Raw genomic sequence first — 19,752 nt, forward strand, 5'->3', positions numbered from 1 at the left:
TACGCCATGGGTGACGCGAGCCCTTTAGTTGTGCTTTGGTCAACGAAGTAAAGTAGGGACTCCACACCCGTGTCCTTTTTTTATATCAGTGAACAGCCAATCACATTCAAATTCGCCGCAGATCATCCTCAATCGCACCCGTTTACATGGATCAGGCTCACTGATCAGACAACGTCTCAAATTCCACAAGAATCATGATTGCAATCGAAGTGCTTCCCTGAAATTCCTTGTAATGTCCTGGAGATTACAAGTAGCTATCTTGACATGACACGCCGCTGGTGAGATCGCGTACTCGACGGGCCACTAGCTCTACAGACCAAGAATAAGTCCGCGTACTTCGTACATCGAGCACCTAGAGAAAAACCCTCCCACCTCGGTTTGACAGCCTCCATTCTTGCGAATTCAATGAGTTGGCGGCAGCGTGACGTTGCGGTCAGCCTCACATTTTCCTGTCCGGACAGGCAGGCCAGCTGTAACAAAGTTTACCACGCACCAGAGTCGTGGAACCGACTACAGTCGGTCTCTGCCGCGATGCGGTTCTTTGTCGAGGACGTAACAGTTCTTCACCATTATCAACCCTGTGGCACTCCGTAGTCCGTATATGATGTCCCGATCCAGTCGTTGAACCGTCCACCATTGTACGATTAGACCTCGCTCGCATTGATTATATCATCACGCAGATGTGAGGACGCCATCAAGTCAGTCGTACAAGTTCGCATCGCGCCCTCCTCCTGGCGGGGGATCTGGACGTCAGTACAGCAAGCAACACAATAGCGCTGCGACTAACGCTCGAATTTCAGTAGGTTAATTGTCTAACATTCAAACGTTTTCCAAGTCTGGGTCTGTTCACTCCCTACACAGTAGTAGTCAAAGCTACAGTAGTCTTTCGAATCCAGTAGAACACTGTTTGCGCGTTTTACCTCAACCACTCATGGCCCACGAACTGCTAGTTATCACCGCAGCGGGACAATTATGGTCAACCCCGCCCTAAATAACGCGTCCTTTTCTTCAGTAAACAACGCGAGGACGAACTATCAGCCCATGCGACCACCGCCCTAATTGTTGATGGCTGAGGTTGGTTTCAAACGTCCGCAGATTATGATCGATCTTAGAAATGACATATTACGACACCCACACACTGTCCCTGTCAGAATATCTTCAAACCGGGACATTAAATTGGGATCTCTCCCTCGTGTTACGTCTTGAGACTGTTAGACTGAATGGTGTTGTTCGTAAGTGACTTACAATCCTGCCCTGAGGACTGCCATCTCGATCGCAGTCGATGATTCAGGTACGCAGTGTTGGCTCCGAAACATTTTGCAAAAGTCGTGGCCCAGGCTAACTGGCTCGCCTAAAAGCGTCCAAAGGCACTCCAAACCACCATCCAATAGGACCTCGATTCCGGCTAGGATCGCCGCGTTTCATACTTACGTCTCCCAGTCCCACGTCATACAGACTTATTACCAAATGCACCAGAGAACCCCAGGTGTGGACTACGATCCCCCAGAGTGGGGTTTTCCTATTCTTTTGCCAGCAATTCTGACCACCAATTGTTCGCCTTCTCACTGCCTGCCGTTGTGCCTCGGAGCGGCTGTATCGAATCACATAGCACAACGCCGTAGCTTCGGGATCCAGATCTCCTCAACACGACTAGCAGCATCACAACCGCTTTTACCCATGAGCTACTGCCGCCCCTTGGGGGACTTTTTGTCCCGGCCGTGTGGGCCTCTCAACGTTTATACTTGTCACATGTACGAAATACAATTGACTCGGCCAATTGGGAAGATGTGAATACGGAACTCATAGGCCAATTGGCTGATAGAGGCGGAATATCATGTCCCAGGCCCGATCTTGACTTGAGCCTTACTTCAATCGTCGTTTCCAAAAGCTCCAACGTTTTTTTAGGTTTTGAGCTTCTTCGTTTTCACTTAGTAACCGTAAGCGGCAGTTCACCAATTGCACAGGTAAGCCACGCATTAATCCCAGCCGCATCATCGCATGACATGGCAGTGACCACCAAAAATGCCCGGGGAGTACTGTGCGTACACAATCGTACAGACTCTTACGTGTCACTGCTACCAGGACTAGGTGGTTCGACTTGGAGTGGATGTGTCGAGCAATCCAATCGGAACGCCACAGCTCCCTTGCGGAACCCAGAGTCGATCTGAGACTTTCTCTGACCGCCTCAAATAGCAGCCACAGGTGTGTACATCCAGACAGAGCACATCCATGACCTGTGGCACCCATCGCTTTCGTTGGACTAAACCTCCACCTATGGGGTCAACGCCGAATCAAAGACGCTGGGCAACCTAAACATCTTGGCCAGACATCGGGTGCAAGGAAGTTCGCAAAGTTCGCAATCCACACCCTTTGAACATGGTCAGATCGACTGCACTGGCGTTGTTGGGCCCGCGATCACTCAACTCACCCTTTGTTCTCTCGCGAGAAGGCTTGCGAGCAACTCCGAACAAGGCAGGTGGCCGAAGCAGCTGATGGCCTTGATGCAGTAGACATACAGACCGATAGTTTGAACCAAAGATCATATCACATTTCGGGATCGCAGTCTGGCTGGACGAGCTCTCCGACCAATGACGATGCATTCAAGCCAGACACTCCACGGCGACCCTCGTACCTCGTAAGCTGCTCCTCATGTCAGGCGTAGCTGGTCGGCGCCACGTACTGCCAGCACACGTGCTGTCAAGATATGAGCCCGCAAGCCACCGTCCTATCGAGCAGCTGATTATCTCACACATCAGCTGTGTTGGGAGAAGAAAGCTTGTCGTCAGCCACCAGCCGCCTCCTAGTATCAGTGCTTCTCATAGTGATCCGTTGTTGATGGAGATGTCCCGTACCAAGGCAGCCATTGCGAGTCGTCCGGCGTCATGAGAGGGGTACATCACGTCGATGTTTTCGAGTCATCGTAGTTCGTATGGTGTTTCTCTTCTTCTCAGGAATTGGGCTTGAAGTTTGACCTTGCATGAGTTGTAACAGCAGCAGTGATTGTCCGCCCTCCATATTCAAATGTGTTTGAAAGAATAGATGAGCAGCTTCAAATTCATTTCTTTGCCTTTGCAAACATCAACTGTGATATATGAAAAATCCTCCGACCAAATGTAGAGTAGGTCCTACCCACTTCCATCCGAGCATATATGGTGTAGAATTTATATATTCCATGACTACACCCACACCTTTCGTACATCACAACGACCGGACATACGGAACCTCATACACATCACTACACTCACTACTCTCCAATGAAAAATCAACATAATATAGCCCCGAAGTCGAAGACAAATTCCAGCAGGCATCGATAGTTATAGCGTGGCATGACTCACCACATCAGTCTTCTGACTCGGACTACGTACGATATGCGTTTACATATTTTGCTCTTAGTATGAAAGGTACGAAATCGACGAGAGTGGCAATCAGTGGTTTGGGAGAAGGGTTTCTGTCTTGAGATGACGATGACGAAGACGGATTTGGACGCTGCTTTTGGTTTTTGGTTCATGGGGATCGGGGTAGTGTTGTGGGTGCTGGTGTTGGTGAGGAGGAAGGAGGACGGATGAGGAGATGTTGGTGGGGAGGAGGGGGGATGGTGAGGAAAGGTGAAGACGTGGTGAAGACGTGGTGAACGTGGTGAATACGTGGTGATGTAGTGAAGATGTAGTGAAGATAACGAAGATGAAAATATAGTGAAGGTGTAGTGAAGGCGTAGTGAAGGTGTAGTGCAGGCGTAGTGCAGGCTACATATTATACAGTAAGAAGGGCTACCTATTCCTCTAATATTAAATTTATTTAGTTTGATCATGCATTTATACTTGAAACGTACGTACACACCTAGGCAAATACACATACATACATACACATAAATGTTTGTCTATCTATTTACACAAACATAGACAGTTGTAGTCACAACCAAGTCTGACAAACATCTATACTTCCAACAACTCCCTCGCCCCTTCCGTACAACAAACTACAGACTTCATCCTGCGACTATAACCACCGTCTCAATTACACAACCTATACGGAGTATATCTTTAATTTAATATCTTGTGTCGCTCATCGGAGAATGATTTCTCCAGAAAAACGTCGATCGCGGGGTGCAGCGGAACGGACAGGGGTGCGGGTTCGTCCACCTATCATTTATCGCCGAGATGGGCCGGGAAAGGGGACCTGGATACAATTCAACATGAGGAGGACAAAAGGTCGGAAAGAGAGGGAAAGGGGAGGATTTAGATGTTTTGGTTACGGTTTGTATTGTTTGTCAGTTTCTGGTCGTTGCAGTGATGCTGGGATGAAGTGTACACAGTAATGTTCAGAGGTCGACGTCAGTCGATTATGAAGTGGACGTCTGAACACAAACATTCGTTTTGGCCGATTAGGACCGATTAACTAGCTAACTTCCAAACCGAACTAAACATCTAGAAATTAAACATATATTTAAATAGGTCCATACAATATGTTTCTAGGGGTTTGGAATAAATGAAACCTTACCAGGGTGGCCCTACTTGTCTTCACGTAAATGTACTTAGAGACATAGCAAAGCAACGTTCAAAGTAGCTAATTCATGAACCAAAGGGACTTGTCAATGTAATTGTTCCGCCTCCCGGCCCTACTTTCTTCTCCCCTTATGGTTTATCAATTTAAATATATGGAAACGCCGGAGATATGTGGCTGTGCGGTGCGACTTACAGACACCATAGTATGGAGAAAAAGAAACCCATGAATCCGCACACACCCACATACGTCAACGCTCGCCGACACGTCCCTTTCCAAATGGAGCAACGATTCGGAGATTTGTCGTCTGTGGAGAAAAGGAACGATAATAAGGGACGTGGGAAGGCTTGATATAAATAAGCTTTCGCCCTCTTCCCTTCTCTGCTTTTCGTCTTTACCATCCCATCCCATTCCTTCATCTTCTTGATTGATTGGAAAAGACAACGGACTCGGACACGTACTTCGAAAGACAACAATAGTAGCAATCATGAAGTTCCCTCTTATCGCCGGTGGGATGCTCTCCCTGTCCGCTGCCGTTGGCGCCGCACCGACGAATGTGTTTGAGAAGCGCGCGGATATGTGCGGACAGTGGGATAATGTTGTTTCTGGGACTTATACTTTGTATAATGTGAGTTAATCATCCCAGTATGAAGGTTCGATGGAAGAGGGGTGGAATGGGAGTGATGGAGAGTGATAGTGATGATGGTGCTGACTATTTGATAGAACCTCTGGGGCAGAGATGCCGCGACGTCAGGCTCGCAGTGCACTACGCTCGACGGACTGAGCGGCAGCAACTTGAAGTGGCACACGAAATGGTCATGGGCCGGAGGGTAAGTCTATTCCCCCTCCCCATTCCCCAAGATCCCATCACTAAAACCTACCCCAGACAATACAACGTAAAGTCCTACGCCAACGCCGTCACCACCATCACCAAGAAACCCCTCTCGCAATTCACCTCCCTCGCCTCGACCTGGAAATGGACATACACCGGGACCTCCCTCGTCGCCAACGTCGCCTACGACCTCTTCACGTCCTCCACCGCCTCAGGCAACGCAGAGTACGAAATCATGATCTGGCTCGGCGCGCTCGGCGGCGCGGGTCCCATCTCCTCGTCCGGTTCCCCCATCGCGACGCCCACTGTCGCCGGCAAGAGCTGGAAGCTGTACAATGGACCAAATGGGCAGATGAACGTGTTCAGCTTTGTTCCCGCGAGTGGCAACGTGAGCGATTTCAGTGGCGATTTGCTGGCGTTTGTGGATTATTTGAGCAAGAATCATGGGTTGAGCAAGACGCAGATCTTGCAGAGTGCGGGTGCCGGTACGGAGCCGTTTGTTGGGTCGAATGCGGTGTTTACTACTACGCAGTACAGCTTGGTTGCGAAATAGAGAAGGTCTTGCCTGTGGAGTCGGTGGAGCGAGCTAGATTTCGATGGTACCAGAGAGGTAGAGGAGGACAAGGGGTTTGAGATCTCAGACGAAGAGTTTGTAGAAGAAGAATCCAATGTACACTGCTACTGCTGCGAATGGGTATACCACGACTGAGAATTCTGCCCTGATGAATCGGAGCATCCAGCGCTCTATTGTGGTCCGTGGTGCTCCAGGTGTGAATATCATGTCTACCATTGCATCGTAGGACATCTGCTGGGCCTTATGTGCGTGTCCCCACATAGTCTTCTCGTATTGAATGATACTTTTGTCTAAACTTGCAGCAGGCGTTGGTGAATTTTGGGCTTCCACAATGGCTCTGCAGAGTAACATGGCATCATAGAGAGCAGTGTTGACCCCGACGCCAGCGAAAGGCGTCATTAGGTGTGCGGCATCGCCGAGGAGAGTCACGCCTTCCTGATGCTCCCATTTGAAGCCCACGGGAAGAGTGTAGAGGTTCTTCGGATACACGGGTCCATCTGTACTATCGATGAGATTCAAAAGATCCGGGCTCCAGTCCTCGAAAACCTGTCGCAATTCCGCCTTGACTTTCACCGGATCAGATGCATCCTCTCCCTTCTCCGCGATCCACTTCTCGTCGCGGACACTCCACGTCGAGACCCTGATGCTCTTGTCACTGACAAACTGCCCACTCAAACTCTTCTGATCAGAAAACGCAAACACACTCCCCCTATTCACAAACCCGAACGCCCTCGGTGCACGCATCTCAGCATCAGCAGGAACATCCAACATATACCCCCCAAGCCCCGCATACGCCGGCACCTCCTCAGACAGAAACCTCCTCACCCTACTCCACGCGCCGTCCGCCCCAACCACGAGATCGAACCCCCTCTCAACACTCCCATCCGCAAAATGCAACCCGCGATCCTCATCCACGCTCACGACCTTCCGTCCCCAGCGTACGCAGCCATCCGGGATACTCTCGATCAGCAAGCGCCGCAACAACACCCTATCGATCTCCGGCGCCTCTTGCAACGCACTCTTGCGCGCGGCGTCCCCCGCCGGCCGCGCCATCCACGTCGTCTGCCTCTTGTCGCAGAGCAGCAGCGCCTCGCCGTCGTACCGGGCGAGCTTTAGGAACTCCTGGAATAGGCCGGCTTTCTGCATTGCGAGGAGACCGGTTCCGGCGCGGAGGTCCAGGGAGCCGCCTTGCGAGCGGTCGTCGATGGACGTCTCGGCTTCGAAGATGGTGGTTGGGATGGAGGATTGGTGGAGCAGGCGCGCGAGCATGGTGCCTCCTGGGCCAGCGCCGATGATGGCGATTTTGGGGGACATTGGGGGATGGGGTTCCTGGAGTCACGGTCCTTGTTTTTTTATGGGAATGGGGTTTGATGGGGCGTCCTGGGGGATTGGGTCATTGTTGATAGATGGAGTGAAGTCATTGGAGAGATATGGCGCTAGTGGTGTATCTGACCAATTAAGTAGCGTCATGCATTTGTCTGTAGCTAGAATTAGCGTTGAGGTGGCTTGTATCACGACTCTTTGTAGAGATACTTGGAATCTTTGCAATTATTGATCGATCACGGTTGTGGTATATCGAATCTACGGGGAGCGATGCCCTATCGTACGTGGTTGGACTCGAAGGAATTCTATATCACTCGAGATCCGACAACATGGAATGGTACGCTAAACTCAAATCAATGTCAGTAGCAAGTAATGCTCCGACCATAACTTCTAGAGTACAGTCAGCAGGAGTCTCGTGGTTGAAAATCCTGCTGATAAGGATATAGCAGAAAGGAAGGGAGCATCGCAATTGCCACTGATTTACTTGCAGAAATCATCGAGATTACAACGTAGAGAAAGGGGAAGAAGGAATATCTGACGCCAGATCGTACATGCTGATACAAAGAAACTGTCCGATTGGTAAAAGATAGATATTTACTCGATGGCGTGAACCTCGATGCTTCCAGCAACCAGACTACGGGTCCATGATGTACGAGGTATGTTCAATTCAACATGATTCAAACTGCAAGGTCTCTATACCTAAGTAGGCTATCAGATTAAGAAAGTGTGCACAGTACACGCTAGATATGTTGATGGTGTAAGGCCTCTTTTGGCAGTGAGATGACATATCATGAGCTGACAGATTGTCATCTTTGGATATTTTGGTGGGCCAATTGACGTGTCTGCTGATAACAATTCAGCTCGACTGTTCTGGTCATTATAGAGTTGATTTGTTTTCAAAGAGTTAGTTCGACGTTGTGAAATCCTGAACGCCTAAGAATAGTAAAAAGTACAAACCGAGTGATTTGCGTGCTGTTGAGTAACATCTCTGTCGTGCGCTGCCTAATCGGGACTAAATGGAGTATTCGAACCTAGGACGAACACAGCCAATGAGTGTCTACCTGGCATCGAAGTAAGACCACAACGGTAGCACATGATCGTGAGAAGCCTGTCGGGGTGGTGGCAGGGTCGGAGGTTCTTGCATGTGAGATGGGACAAGCGAGTCGATCCGTGGAGCTGTTGGGTACCAGTTGCATGGGGGCGGTGCATATGGCGACCGGGATGAGGGGATTCAGGTACGGAGGAGGCACAGTTGACTGGTGACGTCTTTCTAACGGCTGTGGTTTTCTGCCTGTGGGGAATGAATGGATGAGGGGACTCTTCGCAATCGAACAAGAGACAGGCACACAGGCTCAGCGTTGCTTGACTGTGATCACTCCCTCTAGCAGCAAATTGGGGTAGGATAGCCGAGACTGAGGATTGTCTTTGTTGGCAAAGGTGAAGCAGAGGGCTGGGGCGGTTGTAAGGCGCATAGGGTGTTCAAGTCGCACTACACCCAGACTGGATGGCTGCGACTGTAACTGCAACTTGTGAGGAAATCTGATGTGTGTTCAATACTGAAGGCTGTGCCAAGTCCGATGGGGCGAGATCCTGCGCAAAGAAGATAAGGCGCGACTCAAAGCAAGCCGTCACCAACGAGGAAAACGTGCCAGAAGACGGGATCGCATCAAAAAGAGTAAGCAAGAAATGATGTGACCTGAAACAAAGGCAACTTGATAATGAAAGGTTGGACCTGGCCTATGGTCCTGCGCTACAACGACGAGCGGGAAGAGGAGGTTGGAAGGACCACTCTTGACATGTGTATTGTATACGTACGAATACGGGACATTGCAGAGGAAGTCCATTACATGCAGGGTCCGCATACGCTTACGTTTGCGAGATTCACAATGTACCTAGCAGTTTACCTACTGTAGATGCTGTCTCTAGGTGACGACCAGGCTAGTCGTAACAGAGAAATACGACTGGGAGAAGAGCGGAGGCATTGCATTGCATGTGCCCGGTCCGAGGCTGATCCGACGACAATGGTGGCGGAGGTGAGAAGTGAGACGTACGATTGATAGTGAGGGAGAGCGGCGAAGTCAGCCCGACCCATCACGAATTGGAGGACTAGAGTCGCTTGAGGTAGACAGAAAAAACATAAGCTGGGCAGCTTTGTACGAATGTAATATTGAGTGGATCGTCCCAAGGCTCACTTGGCATAAGGATGGGTTTGGTGACAGGCTGGAGCCGCCAGACCAACAAGACGCCAGCGCAGTCTAACAGCCAGGGAGCGGCCTGTGAGTAGCCCTACCCGGTCACCAAAGCATGCCAGTTGCCATGCTAGTGATTCAATCTATCCGTGCTTGAACAGTTCCCGTGAGCATCAGCTTGTGATTGAGTTTAGTATCAAGTTAGTGCGAGTGGACAGTTGGAGGTTGGAGGGAGGCTGACATGAGAGGACAAAGAGGGCGTGAATTGGAACATGTATTGATGGGGAGAAGATTCGAACTGATTTTCCAGTTCAGTCGAGACTCCTCCGTATTCGAGAAAGATTAAGGAAACAATTGACGCCGAGTGGCTCATCACAGCGCATGGCGAACAAGGAGATGAATGCAGGGCGCATGCGTGTCCTGTTTGTTTACGGGTAAGTGGAGTTGTTAAGTGCAATCCGGAGTATTGAATAATGAATGAATCTGAATGAATAATGGATAATGGGATGGAACAAGAGGGGTGAGGGGGGAGGGGGAGGCGAGTGGAGAGAGTGAAAGGGAATGAATGAGTCGTGGGCGGCGCGCGAGAGAACGGAAGCCAGCCAGGGAGGGGAAGAAGCCGTTGTCCGTCCGCCAACGATCGCCTCTCAGCCCGCGTCCACAGCCGTTGACCCTGGCCTCGACGTCCCTCTGAGGCAAGGCAAGGCAAGGCAAATCAAGGCCAGGCAACGAGTAATGTAATTGATAGATTGCCGTGTGTCTGTGTGTTTGTGAGTCTGTGAGTAGGTAGATCGTGCTTAGCTTTTGGATGTACACCTAGGCGCATGTGGCTGAGTGGGAAGAGATCGTCCCATCTGGCTATGATGCGGTGCTATGCTACAATATTGAAATGATGGGACACAAGGTCAGTGATACAACAGAGGGGATGTAAGAATATGAAAGTACGGTATGGGATGAGAACAGGATGGCAATACCTAGATGGAGGTTGGTACGGGGGCTGTTGTAAGTTGTTGTCTAGAGTCCACTCCACGCCTCAAGAGTACATTATCCCGGACTTTGAAAGCGACGGCGGCGGGCAAGCGGGTGGACGTGCGGTAACTAAAGTAATTGACTCGATCAAGTGAAAGCACGTAGCTACGGTTCATCATCGTATTCAGACCCTCGTTCGTCTAGTATGTGTGTAACGATTGCAGCCGGTAGGTATCACAGACTACCTAGGTAAGTAGTACATAGGTGGCGGCATAGTTATTGCGTGGTAATTGGAGGCATAGGCGAGGCGTAAGCAGCGGAGTAGGCGGAGGAGAGAGGAGTCGTAAGAGGAGTAGGAGGAAGAAGTAGTACAGACAAGAGGTGTATCAATAAGTCAATAGTCAATACCATAGCCATAAGCCCTTCATAGCCCATGTCCTGTTCCATTCACCACCCCATACCACATTCATACCCATATCCCATACCCTTACCCATTACCCACAGCTACCTACCCATACCCATGCCCTTACCCTTCCATTAACTTACCCACAGTCGAGTTACATACGAATACTTACGTTCCCCAAACCCAACATCGCCTCGTCGTCGCAGACATTTCAAGCATCTCATCTAGACTCCACTCCACCCTCATCCTTCCCCCATTAATCCCCTCCACTTCCCTCTTCCTCATCCTCCTCCTCTTTGTCACCTACCCGTCAACCGTCGATTCTGGTTGCCAACTGTCAAATACCTCGGAAATCGGTCTCCTCTACATTCCCCCATTGCTGTTGCGCATCTCTCTCTTTCTCTCTTCTCCATCAAAAGCGACCCGCGATCCCGGATCTCACTCGTTAGGCTGAATTGCTCACCCACTTCACAACTCCTCTCTATCTTCCTCTACCGGCCCGTCCGCCAGACAAATTATACAAGATCTTCCAGGCAGAGAGGCCTCGATCGCTCGTTTATCCCGTATACACTCCCTCTACCTGGATGAGGGGTTCTTCCGCACAGCACATGTTAGCGCCCGGGAGCTGAGCTGAAGCCTACTTCGCCTCATTCATACACATAACACGATAAACCCACTCAAGCCAACAGCTTCCGCATTACTCTCTACTACATACATTTAATACCAAAGTCCTACGATATAGGCATTTGCGACCGCCCAAATGTCAAAGCGCTCGGCTTCCAAGCGATATATCAACCTGCAGGACGGCTCATACAATGATCGCGAACACACACCGTGGTATTGGCGCCTCATAGCGCTGATTGCCTCTTGGATGATTCTAGGAGGGTGAGTTGCACTTTCAACAGATATCTGCATAGAACAGTCAATTTACTAACAACTGCGATCCAGCTATCTCATTCTACCAGGCCTGTATGCAAAAGAACCAGACCTCAAATTCAGCCAACCCGTGCTCACGGTCTTTGTGGTCGCATTGCTCACGGCAGGCTATTCTTTCACAGCGCTACTATGCTTTGCATGCCGCAATGAGCTCTTCCAGGCCGAGCAGATCTTCTTGTATGTTTGAAACCCCGTACCTGTCACATCACACACAATGCTGATCAAACACCTTGCAGGCCCGCCCTCACCATGTCCGCCATCGGCCTACTTACGATAGCATACAACTTTTCATCGTCCAATCGATTCGAATGGGGCACGGCTGCCATAACTGCGATCATTATCGCCACCGCCGCGACCGTCCTTTACAGTGGTCTCTTACTCTGGACCCACAGGCGGATCGTCAAATTGAGGGAGGCCGCGGGCTCACGCTCAAACCTCTGGTCCGAGCCCACGTTTTACGCCAACTACCTCCAAAATGTGTATCCGACCGCCACGCGTGCAACCTCCCCCCGGCCCACCGAAATCCCCCTGTCGGAGGACGACAGGATCACCCAACAGATGAAGCTCCTCCTGCTCACGAAGAGCGACTCAAGGCCCTCTCCCGACGCCTCCAGCGCAACGTTCCGCATAGACCTGCCAGAAGACGAGGAAGAAGCGAGACGACTGGCAACCAGCTCTGAGCTGGTCGGCACACCGCACACCGCATACACAGACTGGGACAGGAACCGCAATCGCGCGAACAGCAGGCCGGACAGCCTCTCAGAACAGCAGGCGTGGGATCGATGGGACCGCGGAAGGACGCAGAACCGACCGTCCAGCATCGGCGCACAGAGCACGCATTCGCGGGCAGTCAGTCGCGAGGAGCGGAGAAGAGAAATCGAGATGGGAGCGGTATGATCCGAAAAACGTCACCCACGCATACGAATCTCTCGATCGACCGACCCATCACTCCACCCATCCACCCATCCACGCACGTTCTCCGTTTTTTTTAAACGAATTCCCGTGCATAATAGCATAAACATCGTCCAATCTCCGGAAATGGTTGACGATAGAATTTCCCTCCTCGTTTGTGTGAGCGAACGGTGTTTCAGGTTGTGGCCCATTTCCATGGTGTTTTGCGGAGTTTCAGGCGTTAATACGCCGCGCGCGCGTGCGACAGGTACCAACACCACCCAAAGAAAAAAATCATTATTACCAGGCGAGAGGAAAATCTCCGCGACCCCTTAGGTTTGGGGTCTAGATTTTTTTCCTCGCTATTGGTCGTCGAATCCTACGTCTTCTTTCACCCTCGTGGTTAACTATATCACTATATCACGAGTGTATGGAAATACTTCGACGTACTCGCGCACGCCCGTCGCCCGCCCTATCTTTTTCGTTCCTATATGCTTTCTTCATTTTCTTCATGTTTTTTTTCGGGTTAGGCTGGCGCTTAGGCTGGTGAGGAGGCTGGGAGGGAGGCATTTTTGATACCATCTTTATTTTATATGTACGCGATATATACTTTTAACCATAACAAAGAGCGCGGAAGCGAGGGGGGAAGGAGAGGGAGCATGGTCGATCGTATGCGAACGACTTGGGAAACCCGAGGGACAGAGGATCGAGGGGAGAAGGACAGAGGAGATGTAAATGATGAATGAAAATCGTTTTTGAATGATGGATGGTGTTTGGTTTTTTTTTGATGGTGATGGTGATGTTGATGTTGATGTTGAGTTTGCTCGTGCGTGAAGTCGTGTTTAACTTCGTGGACGCCGGATTGGGATTTGAATGATGAGGCGAAGTGTATTGCCGTTGGATGATCAGAACTTCCGCTGGGGGAGTCGTAGATCATGGCACTTGTATGTACATCCAAGAGCCCATCATGTTTAGCAGTGACGGAAACTGCCCCGAGATGTGAACTACCGGCAGACACGCCTTGGAAAGACTCGGTTTTCACAGAAGACGGATGACAGTAGTGGGATGCCGCTCCAAGCGTTCGTGACTTTGCACGCTGTTGGCGGACAGGCCTGTAAGTCGAAGCCCACGACCCAGTATCCTGTTCAAAGACCACAATGGAGGGAATGACGATGTGAGGGCGGTGGTGTATGGCAACTACATCGCCAGTTTCTGGAAGGGATACTACGTTAGTAGAGAAGTGTCGTGGTCTGATGCGGGGAGAGAAGACCTTGCGATAAGACTAGCGAGGGAATGGATATGTCGTCATTGATGAATAGTTTCTGCTAGAAAGATGAGAGGAATCAGGAGGCAGTGGGAGAGGTGGGTAGAAGATGGGAGTCGAGGCTCTGGTTATGATTGATAATGTGGTATGGAAGGTGGGTTGGCGTGGTAGTGTTTTTAGGATGATAAAGGGGGATATGGGGACTGCTACGCTGTTTGTGAAGAAAGGGAGATGTAGGGGAAAACTTAAGGATGAAGATTTGTCGTTTATACTGAGGAAGGACGGAGGGGGGTGTGTCATCGTTGGGGAGGCATTTGATATGGGGCAATGAATGGTGAATGTGACGGGGAGTTTGGGGATGCAGAGCTGCACTGAACTTTTAAGGCATGATTAGGGCTAATACAATAGTAGGCTGAGGAATGTACGATTCTAGATTGGTTATATACTTGGTAAGAATGGGTCGGATTAGATTATAAGGGCGTCGTAAGAACTTACGTTCTCGATGTTCAGCTTCTCCGAGTATTATACCCTGGGTATCCGCCATACATCGATCGACAAGCAGTATTTGATGGCTGGCCTCCATTAGCACCAGCGTTCCGTGATGTATTCGAAAAGGTCGAAGAATGAGATCCTACTTCCCACTCGAATTCATCTTCATAGTCGTTGACTCGAGCCTCCTCTGAAGAGGCATACGAGCCATCTGGACTATGCAGTTCCCGCACGCCCTCCTTAGTGAAACCAGTGAACGAAGGGATGTCACTTTCCCTTCTAGTATGAATCTCCGGCACGAATTTCTGACAAAAATCGATCAACTCGATATCATACGAAGCCTCCGAATGAAACGAGCGACTCACATCCGACGGCGTCTCCCGGCCCTCACTACCCTCCGTCCCAGCATACGCAATAGGCACCGTCCAAACCTTCTGATTCCCATAAAACCCACCCTTCACAGCAACCCCCTTCCGATGCTCCTTCCACGCCCTCCTCACCCTCTTCAACTCAAGTCCAAACACCCACGCCTCATCCGCCGCCTTCACGCCCCCACGACACAGCTTCAGCGCCGCGAGCACCCACCTCACCCGCCGACTCCTCACGTCGTCCCTCCGCCCGACAACCCCCGACCGCAACCGTCCCACCATCCCCGAAAGCAGCGCAGCCAGCTCGTCTTTCTCGGACCCGAGCCGCGCGAGCATACACGCAGGACACTTGTTATACTGGAACGCCCAAAGGCCCTCCTTACCCGTGGGTAAGGGGGTTCGACCGGCGGGAACGTGGTCCGCGGGGTCGTAGTCCGGCTGCCACATCCTGAGCACCGGCTCGAGCTGGCGGGCTTGATATTCCTGATGTGCAGGGAGTCCTGCGCCCACGATGATCGGGTACAAGAAGGGGCCGATTGAGGATTCCATCTCCCCGCGGAGGGTGCTCCATATGGAGATGATGAGTGAGGGGTTGAGGCCGGCGTGACCGGCGCAGATGAGGGAATGAGTCGGTTTGAGGTGTAGGGGGGAGGTGTTGCGGAGGTGCGAGGGGAGTTTGGAGGTTAGGCGCTGGATGTCGGTCCAGTAGTGTTTGGCGCTGCCGGGGTCGATGGGCCAGTTGCGGAGGAGGGCGACGAGGGATACTATGTCGGGTTTGGAGAGGTCGTGGAGGGTGAGGGGGGAGGGTTGGATGAGCGTTTTGGTTTGCTCGTAAAAGCTTTGGAGGGCTGCTGCTGCCATCTTGTGTTCGTTGTGTATATAGGGAGTAGGGATATAGGTAGATAAGAATAATCGTAGGGATCGGGATAAAAATATAAGTAAAAATATAGGTAATAATGATATCAAGGAGAGGGATAAGAGTGTTGGTACTACATTGATAGTCAGTGTGTGTGGTGGGTATCTGATCGATGGAACTATCCGATGTATTTATTATGTCCTTTGCAATAATCACTGTACATTCGTGAGTTGGAATGCATTGTGTAAAACTTAGCCGAGTGAACCAGTCCTGTTCACAGAATGTATTGTACATGCCCGTGACGTATAATCACCACAGCTCTCGCATGATTTCAGGAACATTAGCAGTCGATATTGGACAGAAAGCCCGATGCTTTTGGCAAGCCCAGGAGATGTCGACGGGTATATGTGCGTGAATATCACACGACGAAGCAACCTGGATAGCAATTTAGATACTTGTTAACCGACGACAATGTTCACTTGCTTTACACAATGCTTTGTTACCAAAACCGAGTGGAATTGCTGATAACTGATTATACCAGGGGTGATCTGATGCTGAATAGAATCCCTCAATTCCAACCGTCCATAAACGCCGCCAAATGTCCCTCATAGTAAACATAACGAGCGTGCTTGTGAAATAAGATGAAGTGTGAAATCTAGCAAGCTCTGCCTGCATAGTTGGTAGACCGAAAGAGAAGTCCGGAAATAGAATGATACAAAGAAAAGAGAAGTAGCCCCAAGCAAGTTTTATACATCTAGGATACTAAACATTACATACACTACTCTTGTTAATGCGCTTGCGAAGCTGGTTGCCACTCTTGGATATGCGGTAATCAATGTCGGCTTTCGAGGCCCAACACATTTGCGCCGCGTCCATGCAGGCTTTCGTTGACCTTATTGCGTAGGCCTTTCAAATTGTCTGATGGGGATTGTGAAATGCTTGATGCTTTCTTTCTGGTGATACGGGGCGCAGAGATCTGCTGAGCACGAATGGCATCGTCAACTTCTGAGGCTGCAGCCGCAATGGTCTCCGGGGATGCATCGGTCGCGGTAGTCTCTTTTTCCTGGTCGAGTTTCAGCTGAGCGGTACGGCGAGCCCTCTCGTAACGTGAGCTAGAGTCGCCCTTCCACATCGTGTTGCACCACTTGTCCCAGAAAGTGAAGAATGGCTGCGAGAAGTTGGTCTTGATGCCCCAGCTTTGATGATGAATGTCGTGATAAGCGGCATTATTGGAGGTGATATGCTGTAGGGGATCAAAGGGTAGGGCATATCCACAATGGTCATCGACAGTCTTGATAGCAGAGCCGGTGAAGAACCAGATTGACTGCCTAACCGTCATACCGGTAACGAGATACGCAAGACCAGTACCAAGGGTGTCAAGGAGAAATCCTTCGAACGGGTGATTGTACAATGCGCCATACGCGTAAGGGACATAGAGCCTATGGTGGCGAGAGTGGAAGGTGGCTGATACAGTTAGATTAGATGGCGCAGAAGTGGGGTGATGAACATACTATAAAGCCACTTATTCGTGTGCATGATGCGGTGCAAGAAGTACTCCCACGTGTCGACGCAGAGCACTCCAGCTAGGAATTGGCATGCGGGAACGCCGTACCAGTAAAGAGCCTTTGCGACCAGGAGTTCCCAGGACTGGAATGCCGGGACGACACCGCCGTATTGTCCTCCAGCAATTGCACCAGCGAGCATCGGTTGTGAAGCAGACAACTTGCTTGCTAATGCAGTCGGGTTAAGGCCCACGGTCGCCAGAATGAAAGGAATGGCCCTTTGTGCAATCCTGATCTTTTGGGCGTACCAGGCTACGTTGAAATCGTCCTTGCCAGTCATTGCGTCCTCATCCAGCATATCCATTGCAATTCCGAATATGGTCTGGATAATCTGTTGTATAATGACGTCGCGGAAGACCTCCCATCTGGTGACATGGTTGCGCTTCAGAACCTCGGCCGGTGTGTGTAGGCGGTACTGTGGGAAGAGATCGTAAACGTCGATTAGATGGAAGAACATGGAGACGACCCAATAGCCTATGATTGGCATGGCGAGAGCAAGATATGCATCGGATATCCATGGAAGTAAAGGAGGAAGCGGCTGGAGAGAATATTCCGGTAAGGAAGGAAGTTCGTAAGAAATGTTCGCGGTCGCCATGGCGGATGGCTGCGGAGTTGGGGGATTGGCAGGGTTCAATTAGGTGGGAGTGTTTCTTTGTGACGACACGATCGTGAGGTGGTGAAATGTAGTTGTCCAGAGAGCAGTGTCGGGGTATTATTATCTCCTCTATGTGGAAGTGAAGAAGAGGCTGACGAGAGAGGAAGATGCGCTGACTGTGGTGGTGGAGCTCCTGGATTCGGATGTCGCGGGTAGCCGTTTGATTAAGGAGTAGAGTAGAGGAGGGAGAATGAGGTGGATGCAAAAGCGAAGAAATAGGATGTAAAAGTAACAAAAGGTCGGCGCAGAAGAAGGCTTAAAGGAGAGGCAAGAGGTGGGCAGAGCGAGGGAGGCCTGGAGGTCTGGTGAGAGTGGTGCTTTCTATTCGTGGGAGGAAGAGTTGAGGAGGAGGAGATGTCATGGAAGTATAGTAAGTTATTAGTTAGTACAGTCAGCGACAAGACATCATGATACTTCCACTGCCACCGCCCAAATCTACCACTACAAAGTGACTTAGATATCCAATTATCCAATTACCACCAGAACCACCGTCCTCGGACCTCCATCATCGTCCGTTAACCCCCCAATTTCCCCTGTCTCGTTCTCGGGAGTCGGGATTTCCTTGATTCCATTGCCCGGATGGTAATTTTCTTTTTCGCCTCCCTGGTTTTTAAAACAGAAAAGAGTCCGTGCGCAGCTTGGCAGAATTGAGATGGCCGAGAACAGGCTAGTGTCCCGGTAGGGTTTAGCGCCCTTTTGACATCAAAATTCGACCCCACCAAAAGGCCGTCGTTCTCAACTTTTGAGTCTCTTTGGTCCCGTCGCACTTTTTTCCCATAAGTCCCCCATCTCTCTCCACATACACTCTTCCTCCAGTTACTTCTTTTCTTTTCTTCTCTATCCTACACTTCTCTTTCTCCAAAATCAGTCAAAATGATCATTTACAAGGTAAGTTATTGCCATTTTGGTTATTCGCATCATATTGCTATATACCCCGCCCCCTCCAAGACCCTTTCCTCATGTTCCCTTCTTTTTGACAAGTTTCCCCCCCCTCGTCCTCATCTTGCCCAGCGCATACTAATGATTCTTTGCAGGACATCATCACCGGTGACGAGATCATCTCCGACTCGTACAACTTGAAGTTGGTTGACAACATCGCCTACGAGGCCGACTGCACGAGGATCACTGTTGGAGGCGACAACATCGGTGCGTTTGCATCCAACCCCCACCACGTACTAGATTTGTGCGGGGTCTCATATGGAATATAGATATCGGAGCCAACCCCTCCGCCGAGGACGCCGACGAGGGCACTGATGATGCCGCCCAGACCGTCATCGACGTTGTCCACTCTTTCCGTTTGAACGAGACTTCTTTCGACAAGAAGTCGTACCTTTCCCACCTTAAGAGTGAGACAACCTCCCTCAACTCACAGCAGAATGAAGTCGCTAAATGATACCAGCCTACATGAAGAAGGTCAAGGAGGGTCTCGCCGAGAAGGGCGCCAGCGAGGACGAGATCAAGGAGTTCGAGAAGGGTGCTCAGGGCTTCGCCAAGAAGATCGTCACAAACTTCAAGGACTACGAGTTCCTGATCGGCGAGTCCATGGACCCCGATGGCATGTAAGTTGTCAATTATCTCCGCCCATGGTTGTGCAAATGATTGATTTTCTTCTAGGGTCATCCTCCTCAACTACCGCGAGGACGGCGTTACCCCCTTCGTTACCGTCTGGAAGCACGGTCTCTCTGAGATGAAGGTCTAAACCAGCCGAGGAAAGTGTGGGATTTGTCAGAAGGGGATTGAATTTACGACTTCAGATGCATGACAGGATATCCGCCCTAGCGCTAAAAAATGAACCTGAACCCAGAGAACTTTCGGTGAACTACCAATTGTGCTTGTTGTCTGTATGTGACTGCCAGTGAATGATTCCCCGTGGTGCTAATATGGTAGCGCTCTTCTTGGTTGAGCTTCTCTGTGAGATCACCCGAACTTTTCTCTGTAGAACGC

The 19,752-nt window shown here is 50.5% G+C and overlaps 6 protein-coding genes across 6 annotated transcripts; 3 read left to right on the forward strand and 3 right to left on the reverse strand.

The window, feature by feature from the left end:
- Positions 1-5,011: 5,011 nt before the first annotated feature.
- BU24DRAFT_355562 (glycoside hydrolase family 12 protein) lies at positions 5,012-5,882 on the forward strand (the record flags this gene model as incomplete). Its single annotated transcript, XM_033523861.1, has 3 exons — positions 5,012-5,125; positions 5,221-5,327; positions 5,384-5,882. The coding sequence occupies 3 exons, from the start codon at positions 5,012-5,014 to the stop codon at positions 5,880-5,882; spliced, it is 720 nt and encodes a 239-aa protein (XP_033379268.1).
- A 180-nt stretch (positions 5,883-6,062) lies between these two features.
- BU24DRAFT_318122 (FAD/NAD(P)-binding domain-containing protein) lies at positions 6,063-7,208 on the reverse strand (the record flags this gene model as incomplete). The annotated part of the gene is made up of 1 exon (XM_033522901.1): positions 6,063-7,208. A coding segment is annotated over one exon (1,146 nt), but the record flags the coding sequence as incomplete, so codon positions are not given.
- Positions 7,209-11,547: 4,339 nt separating this feature from the next.
- BU24DRAFT_466686 (uncharacterized protein) lies at positions 11,548-12,620 on the forward strand (the record flags this gene model as incomplete). Its single annotated transcript, XM_033532388.1, has 3 exons — positions 11,548-11,672; positions 11,736-11,900; positions 11,960-12,620. The coding sequence occupies 3 exons, from the start codon at positions 11,548-11,550 to the stop codon at positions 12,618-12,620; spliced, it is 951 nt and encodes a 316-aa protein (XP_033379270.1).
- A 1,663-nt stretch (positions 12,621-14,283) lies between these two features.
- On the reverse strand, positions 14,284-15,838 carry BU24DRAFT_49129 (uncharacterized protein). The gene is made up of 2 exons (XM_033533781.1): positions 14,374-15,838; positions 14,284-14,307 (listed from the first exon to the last, which is right to left on the reverse strand). Exon 1 carries the CDS (start codon positions 15,594-15,596, stop codon positions 14,385-14,387), a length of 1,212 nt encoding a protein of 403 aa, XP_033379271.1. The 5' UTR covers positions 15,597-15,838; the 3' UTR covers positions 14,284-14,307; positions 14,374-14,384.
- A 400-nt stretch (positions 15,839-16,238) lies between these two features.
- Positions 16,239-18,214, reverse strand: BU24DRAFT_49083 (uncharacterized protein). The gene is made up of 2 exons (XM_033533742.1): positions 17,103-18,214; positions 16,239-17,055 (listed from the first exon to the last, which is right to left on the reverse strand). The coding sequence occupies exons 1-2, from the start codon at positions 17,746-17,748 to the stop codon at positions 16,424-16,426; spliced, it is 1,278 nt and encodes a 425-aa protein (XP_033379272.1). The 5' UTR covers positions 17,749-18,214; the 3' UTR covers positions 16,239-16,423.
- Positions 18,215-18,574: 360 nt separating this feature from the next.
- BU24DRAFT_427128 (microtubule/calcium-binding protein) lies at positions 18,575-19,557 on the forward strand. Its single transcript, XM_033529146.1, has 5 exons — positions 18,575-18,696; positions 18,843-18,954; positions 19,017-19,154; positions 19,208-19,367; positions 19,423-19,557. The coding sequence occupies exons 1-5, from the start codon at positions 18,682-18,684 to the stop codon at positions 19,505-19,507; spliced, it is 510 nt and encodes a 169-aa protein (XP_033379273.1). The 5' UTR covers positions 18,575-18,681; the 3' UTR covers positions 19,508-19,557.
- Positions 19,558-19,752: the final 195 nt, after the last annotated feature.

The sequence above is a fragment of the Aaosphaeria arxii genome, assembly GCF_010015735.1.
Source record: "Aaosphaeria arxii CBS 175.79 unplaced genomic scaffold BU24scaffold_10, whole genome shotgun sequence".
In the NCBI taxonomy this organism is placed as follows: domain Eukaryota; kingdom Fungi; phylum Ascomycota; class Dothideomycetes; order Pleosporales; genus Aaosphaeria; species Aaosphaeria arxii.